At 34.9% G+C, this 8,566-nt stretch overlaps 1 protein-coding gene across 1 annotated transcript; it reads left to right on the top strand.

Annotated features, from left to right (window-relative positions):
- Window positions 1-5,176: 5,176 nt before the first annotated feature.
- Window positions 5,177-7,132, top strand: LOC105797361 (uncharacterized). Its single transcript, XM_012627346.1, has one exon. The coding sequence runs from the start codon at window positions 5,177-5,179 to the stop codon at window positions 7,130-7,132; it is 1,956 nt and encodes a 651-aa protein (XP_012482800.1).
- Window positions 7,133-8,566: the final 1,434 nt, after the last annotated feature.

The raw sequence follows: 8,566 nt of genomic DNA, 5'->3' as shown, positions 1-8,566 counted from the left end.
ATTGGTTATGTGTTTATATATATATGTATATATATATATGGAATGAAATTTCGTGGTTGAGTTAGTATAATTTATAATAAAAAAATTGAGCTACTCCCACAGTTGGGCCCTCATTAGAATTTACCGTCTTGATCTTCTTATTCAATTTCCTAATTGAGAGACCAAGTTTCCTCGCAGCACTTTCTGACATGAATAAGTTCGATGCTTCCGTATTAATAAGAGCACTCCTCTTATGACCTACAATGTTGATGTATACAAACATCAACCTTTCCCTGTCATTCCTTTTATTAGGAATGAGCACCATCGAATTAATCATCGATATCATTTTCCCAACAAGCTTCATTATCTCTGGCTCATCATTCCTCTTGATAGTCGAAACAAAGATGCCTTAATATAATCTTTCTTCATATGCGGTCCCTTACAAAGGTAGCATCTGATCTTTCTCTTTTCTTTTAGGTTGTTAGGTTTCCACTTCCTATTTCGTTGTTTCCCATTACCAGTGTCGTTACTACTATCGTTCCTATCATTGCTATGTCCCTCTTCATCTTCCTTATGGTCTCCCCCACCATTTCCTTTCCCATTGGGCTTGAAAGATTCAAACCTGTCTCTTCTCAGAACAAGTTCCACTAAGGACTCCGCTACCATCATGGCTTTGGTAAGTTCTTGAACTCTTCGGCATTGCAACTCTTACTTCGCCTATGGTTTCAACCCATCCGTGAAGGAGAAAAATGTTTCTTTCTCGCTCTAATAAAAAAATTAGAGCATGAGTTCCTTAAACTCTCAAACATATTCCCCCACTGTGCCCCGTTACGTTAGCCATTGCAACTTTGCTCGAGCTTCTTCCTTGGCTAATTCTGGGTAAAACTGTCCATTCAACTCATTCTGAAACTCTTACCACATCCCAATCTTACTTTGCCTTTTATCTGTGAACCTGTCTCGCCACCATAAAAGTGCAATATCAGAAAGAAACATTGAAGCAATATTTACCTTAACCGCATCGTCCATGATGCATTTGGCACGAAAGTAGTTTTCCATTTTCAACAAGAAATTTTCCACATCAGATGCAAACCTTATCCCCGCAAAATCTTTCAGCTTCGGGACGTCATCGCAATTGAGTGTTACACTTGACACTTCATTTCCTACGGCTGCTTGACACAAGGCTAGCTCTCCCTCGAGCTCCTGTATTCTTGTGCTCAAAGCCTTTGTCGTAGCCATTGTTTCCTCCTTCAAAGCCATCACCATGGCCTCGAGAGCATGGTTCCTCTCCGTCAGCTTCTTCCTTTGGGAATCCAACAAATCTTGAACATTATCCCTATTGGAAGTGAGAAACATGGTCACAAAGTCCTTGGACTGCTCTCTCAAGTCATCTATGCGTTCACCAAGTGCAATGTGTGACTCATTCGCGTCCTCCTTAGACTCCTCAAGTTTAAACACTCGTTCCTCTACTGCCAACAACATCTCTCTCAAAAGGACTAATTTTCTAGCCCACTTCTGATTGAACTCTTCTTTCGACATCCCAGCGGTGCATTCGTAACCAATAACTCTGATACCACTTGTCATAGGGCTAGATCTTTTGTCTCGCGATCTGTGCGGCCTTAGACGATCTGTTCGTTCCAAACTCACCTAAGGCATCCTAACCACTAAAAGTGAAGATTCCTTTAGAATTCCTCCAATGCACCAATTTGTATAACGTAAGCAATTATGCCAAAAGAAGCCACAAAAGAACAACAGGAAGCCATAGAAAAGAATGCACGAAAGATGTTTGAGTAATTGCTCTCAGTATTCTATTATTCATAAAGAATAAAGAAACAATGGATGAATGAAGTGATTTACAAGTGAGGGGGAGGCTCTCTATTTATAGTTGCGCTCCCCCAAAACTGACGGTCAAGATCAAGTTACATCGACGGACAAGATTAGCTTTATCCTTTAAATCATGGGATTTACAAGATACAATATCTAATCAAATATAATTTTTACAAGATATAATTCCTATAATCCTTCTAAGATTAGTTCCTATATTTACCAAGGTAGCCTATGTTGCCATGTCTTTATCATTGGGCTACCCAGGCTTCAATCTAATAGGCTTCTCTAACAGTTCTTTGAATCAGGCCAGTTCTCGTGGGCGGGACGATCCCTATCTAATCGATAGACCTTCATGGGGTGCATATTGTGCCATGATCACAAGCTTTGCACTTTGTCCCGTGACACAAGTACATAGTCAACTTGATCACCAAGTAAAAGGCTTAAAGGATAAGGATTAGTTCTTAATATAAGGAAAGTCGATCCTTCCTTCTCTTCTTCTCCTAAATTCGATTAAAATTATTGAGGATAGAATAAAACATGACCTGAGGATCATCTGTTGATAACGTAACACATCATGAAGATCAAAATAAAAAATGTCAACTTTGTACTGTATTTAGATTGTCTTGAAGAGATGTATACACTGTTGTCCAAAAGTTTGTCCAAACACGATGTTTGAACAAGGGATAGAACATGATGATTAAACTTGAAGTTCAAAGAAATGTTTGAACACAATGAGAAACTTTAGATACAAGGACATCTTAGATCTTAACATTCTCCTCCTTTTAACTTTTTGACAAAATATAAACAAATGAAAATAACTCCCTATTTCACCATGTAATGACCCAAAATTTACAAGCATCGGAAAAGTACATTATCGGGCCTCCGTCTTAGTAAACTGAGTCATAAAAAAATAAAATTTTACTTGAAATAATTATGAGTTTAGTTGAGTTCTTAATTAGGTATTAATTGGGTGAATTTAGTTTAATTAAGAGAAATTAGGAAAAAGGATTAAATTGAATTAGAGGTAAAAGTTGAATTATAGATTAATAGAAAATAAAAGGATTAAAATGGAAATTAAGCCATTAACAAAAAAATAGGCGTATAAGTGATAAAAATATAAGATTTTATGTTATGTATATTATTTTATTATATAATATATTATATTATATTATTATACATATTAATAAAGTAAATAGATGACAAATGTATGGTAAAAATTGAAGACATGTGTAATAGTAATAATTACATAGGTACACTTGTAATAAAAATAAATATGTGCTTAATTAATAAGTAAAAGATTTTTTTATAATAATATATTATTAATGTTATTAGTTAAAATAAAAGAAATATAGAAAGGAAGTAAAACAAAAGGAAAAAAGATACAAAAGAAGAACAGAATAGAAATAGAGAAAGAGACGAAAACAGAGGAAGAAAAAGGGGAAAGAAAAGAAAAGGGCAAAATTAGATTTTAAAGCTTCAAGCTTAATTGGTAAGTTAAATTTAGCCATTTTCTCTTAATTTTGATGATTTAGAAGCTTTAAAACAAAGTTTTGTTGAAATTAAGTGGAGGTTATGGAAGTTCATAGGTTTTTGAACATGATTCATTTTGAACAAGTTGTTAAATTAGGGGTTTAGTTGATAGAATTTCTAGTTAGAATAGATAAAAGATTGATTTGTAAACTAAGTTATAAATTTTACATAGTTGGGATTAAGTTATAAAGAGTCTTAAATTAGGGTTTAATTATGAATATTGAAAAGTAGAGTTAAATATGATAAGACATTAAGTAGAAAAGAAGTATGAATTAAGTTAGAAAATAAGTAAGCTTAGTTAGAATTAAATTGGGAATAAGTAGGAATTGAATAAAATTTAATTAATATTATTATTATTTTTAATGCTGTAATTAATAGTAAAAATAATTATTATTTTCGTAGCTAACAAGGAAAATGAGGCATCAGCATCCAAAGGAAAAGAAAATATCGTTGAGGAGTAAACGTGTATTCCGGGTTTGTATTACTATAACCTAAACTATTTACTAAATGCTATATTGAAATATATGTGAATTGAAATAATAGATGTTTTGAATTGTTTGAATATTTGAAATTGTGTGGAAATGAATTCGAAATTGGAAAAGTAAAATAATACCCTATTAACTTATCGGACTAGATTGGATACAAATGGCATGCCATTGGATTTGTGATGTGGTGATGAGATTTGTAGTTCGGCCGAGAAGATGATTATGTTATTATATGCTTCGATTTATCCGAAGAGGCATTTAATGCCTTATTGGTGTGTTCTGGAGGATTTAAATAATTCCGGGTGTGTTTAGGTTGGATATTCTGGTGTGTTTGGGTGGAATCCTCGTATCTGTCAGAGTCCGAGCCTTGTTAATAGGGTAAATAATTGAAATGAAAATTTGAAAATGAAATTAGTTGATTTGACACTATAGAAAAATATGAGAAAGAATGTATGAGTTAAATTATAAATTTAATTAGTATGTAAATATATATATATATAAATTTAAGATCTATGGAATGATATATGAATATGTATATTTAATTTAAAGTGATTTATAAGATTATGGTCAATATTTGAAATTTTATTATTAAATAGTTTAATTTATAGTAATACCAATGAGTATGAAATACTCAGTGTACGGTTGTTTCCGTGCGCAAGTTGTAGAAGTCAAGTACTGAATCAGCATCCAAAACCAGACCCGACTTTAACAAATTTTGGTGATGTATATTTTCTTTTAGTAATGTGACATGTACATAGGATGTGTATAAACGTTATTATGTTTTGAATATAAATAGTTTAAAATGTTAGTATTATAAATCTAAGAATTTTAATGAAAGAAATTTATCCGTTCCAATTTAATTAGTACATTGATAAATTTAAATTGATATTGAATTAATTGAGTTTGATTAGAATGTATTTAGAATAGAAAATGTGAATGTGAAATGAATTGGTTGAATTGGTTATGTTTGGAAAAGTTATGGTTTTATTTGTAGGAGGTTTAATGTAAAAATAAGTAGAAATGCTGCCGAATTTTTTATTAAAAAAAACCGAATGAAGTCAATTAGTAATGTTTATATGAATTTATGAATTATATATTTTTTAATATGTTGGTTATTTATGATATGTTTATTTGTAAATTGTTTGATATATCCGGTAATGCCTCGTAACCCTGTGCCAGCGACGGTTTGGGGTTAGGGGGTGTTACAATTTTTGGTATCAGAGCTATCGGGTTTAGTCGATTCTCAGACTAAATCGGGCTCAGAATTGAGTTTAGATGTACATGTCACTATCGAGTCAAACTGAGTCGGGATTTTTGGATGCTGATCTATTTGTTTGTTTTTGTTTTATAGATTAAAGATGTCTGATGAAAGAATAAATAATACTGATGAAGAAATGTATCCTGGAGATAGAGAATTAGATGAAACAGAGTCGATAGCACCCAGTGTAAATCCTAGAAGAAATCAACCTTTAAATGAAGAAAGAGATAGAGATAACTCACACTTGTTGAGAATTATTGCCGATGCTTTACAAAGAGTAGCTGGGACTGTTCCTGCTACAACTTCTGTATCAACTCAAAGACGGGCCCTGATAAAAGAGTTAAGAAAATATGGTGCTACAGAGTTTATGGGTCTGACAGGAGTTGATCCATCTACAACAGAGAATTGGATGGAATCAACTAAACGAGTGCTGCAGCAATTAGAATGTACCCCCCGGGAATGTTTAATCTGTTTCGTTTCATTACTTCAGGGTGAGGCTTATCTGTGGTGGGAATCTGTAATTCGACATTTGCCAGCAGAACAGGTAACATGGGAATTATTTCAGAAGGAATTTCAAAAGAAGTATGTTGGAGAGCTATATATTGAAGATAAAAAGCAGGATTTTCTAATGTTGAAGCAAGGTAACTTATCTGTAGTGGATTATGAAAGAGAATTTTCTCGATTGAGCCGATATGCCACTGAGTTCATTCCAACAGAAGTTGATAGCTGCAAGAGATTTCTACGAGGATTGAGAGATGAAATCAAAGTACAGCTGGCGTCACAGCGAATTACAGAATTTGTGGATTTGATTGAAAGAGCTAAGATGGTAGAACAGGTGTTAGGTTTGGATAAAAAGCCTGAGATAGCTAGATCGACTGGGAAACGAGCTGGCATTACTATTTCAAATCCTCTATCGAAAAGATCCCGAGAATTCAGAGACAGTTGGAAGTCAAATTTTAGATCGGATCGAGGTGATAAAAATCGAGGTAAACAGACTGCTGTTTCTACCGGTAGTGTAAAAGGACCTTCACGAAATATTGATATCCCCGATTATGAACACTGTGGAAAGAAGCACTTTGGTGAATGTTGGAGGATAACTCGACGGTGTTTTCGATGCGGGTCCACAGATCATTTCATCCGAGATTGTCAAAAAAATGAAGGTGCTATACCTGCAGCATCTCAGAGATTAGTATCTACTGTTAGAGGCAGAGAATCAGGTAGAGGTAGTTCGGTTTCAAGGGGAAGAGGTATTAGGAGGAGCAGTGATATAACTACTCAGCAGTCTGAAGCGAAAGTACCCGCCAGAGCTTATGTTGTCAGAACACGGGAAGAAGGTGACGCCCATGATGTAGTAACAGGTATATTCTTACTATATTCTGAACCTGTTTATACTTTAATTGATCCCGGATCTTCACACTCTTATACAAATTCAAAACTGGTTAAATTGGGAAAGTTAAAATCTGAAATGTCTAGAGTTTTAATAGAAGTGTCTAGCCCTTTGGGACAAACTGTGTTTGTAGATAGAGTATGTCGGAGATGCCCGTTGATGATACATGATAAAATGTTTTCCGTTGACTTGTTGATTATGCCTTTCGGTGATTTTGATATAATATTGGGTATGGATTGGTTATCCGAGTACGGGGTGATTTTAGATTGTTACAAAAAGAAGTTCAGTATTCAGACAGAGGATGGAGACAGAATTGAGGTGAATGGCATCCGTACTAGTCGATCGACACGTATTATTTCAGCAATCAAGGCTAGTAAATTACTTCGACAGGGTTGTACAGCATGTCTAGCTTATGTTTTTAATTCTGATTCGGTTGGTAGTCAGTGTAGTCAGATCAGAACTGTATGTCAGTTTCCAGATGTATTCCCTGAAGAATTACCGGGCGTACCACCTAACAGAGAGGTTGAATTTGCTATAGAAGTGTACCCAGGTACAGCACCAATCTTTATACCTCCATACCGAATGTCACCCACTGAATTAAAAAAGTTGAAGGTGCAGCTGCAGGACTTGCTAGATCGTGGATTTATTAGACCGAGCATTTCACCTTGAGGAGCTCCGGTATTGTTTGTTAAAAAGAAAGATGGATCGATGCGGCTTTGTATTGATTATCGGCAGTTGAACAAAGTGACAATCAAGAACCGATATCCGTTGCCTCGTATAGACGATTTATTTGATCAGCTAAAAGGAGCTTCGGTATTTTCGAATATTGACTTGAGATCTGGGTATTATCAGCTGAAAGTAAAAGAAATTGATGTGCCAAAGACAGCTTTTCGTACGAGGTATGGTCATTATGAATTTTTGGTAATGCCGTTTGAATTGACTAATGCTCCAGCTGCTTTTATGGATTTGATGAACCGTATTTTTTAGCCATATTTAGATCAGTTTGTGGTGGTTTTCATTGATGATATATTAGTTTATTCGAAGACGGAGAGAGAACATGATTGGCATCTTAGAACCGTGTTGCAGATTTTGCGGGCAAAACAGTTGTATGGGAAGTTCAGCAAATGTGAATTCTGGTTATCCGAGGTGGTATTTTTGGGACATGTAGTATCGGCAGATGGAATTAGAGTTGATCCGAAGAAGATTGAAGCAATTGTTCAATGGAAGGCACCAAAGAATATATTAGAGGTACGCAGTTTTCTTGGTTTGGCTAGGTATTACAGAAGATTTGTAAATGGGTTTTCGAAGATAGCTTTGTCGATGACCAAGTTACTACAGAAGAATGTTCCTTTTAACTAGGATGATCAATGTCAGAGAAGTTTTAAGACATTAAAACAAATGTTGACAGAGGCACCAGTTCTAACTTTACCAGAATCGGGGAAAGATTTCATAGTGTACAGTGATGCTTCTCTGAATGGTTTGGGTTGTGTATTGATGCAAGATGGAAAAGTAATAGCTTATGCATCTCGACAGTTGAAGCACATGAACGCAACTACCCAACACACGATTTGGAGTTAGCTGCGGTAATTTTCGCATTGAAGATTTGGAGGCATTATCTTTATGGTGAAAAATGTTATATATATACCGATCATAAAAGTCTCAAAATACCTTCTGTCACAAAAGGAGTTGAATCTGAGATAGAAACGATGGATAGAACTTCTGAAAGATTATGATTGTGTTATAGATTATCATCCAGGAAATGCAAATGTGGTAGCAGATGCATTGAGCAGAAAAGTAGCGGTTGAATTACGGACAATGTTTGCTCGGGTTAGTATTAATGATGATGGAAGTTTGTTAGCAGAGTTAAGAGTAAAGCCGGTAATGTTTGATCAAATTAGAGCAGCACAGCTAGAAGATGAAAAATTGATGAAGAAAAGAGAAATGGTACGGAATGGTATGGTGGAAAATTTTAGTATTGACAAGCATAATTGTTTAAGATTTCGAAATCGAATTTGTGTTCCAGCTACTTCTGAGATTAAAGAGCTGACTCTTCGAGAAGCACATGATAGTATTTTTGCTTTGCACCCAGGTGGAACGAAGATG

This window comes from Gossypium raimondii, chromosome 9 (genome assembly GCF_025698545.1).
Source record: "Gossypium raimondii isolate GPD5lz chromosome 9, ASM2569854v1, whole genome shotgun sequence".
Lineage (NCBI taxonomy): Eukaryota > Viridiplantae > Streptophyta > Magnoliopsida > Malvales > Malvaceae > Gossypium > Gossypium raimondii.
Note: the sequence above shows the minus strand (reverse complement) of the source record. Positions and strands in the feature narration are given on the sequence as shown.

Coding starts and splice junctions, on each gene's coding strand:
- LOC105797361 (XM_012627346.1), top strand. CDS start 5,177: ATGTCTGATGAAAGAATAAATAATACTGATGAAGAAATGTATCCTGGA.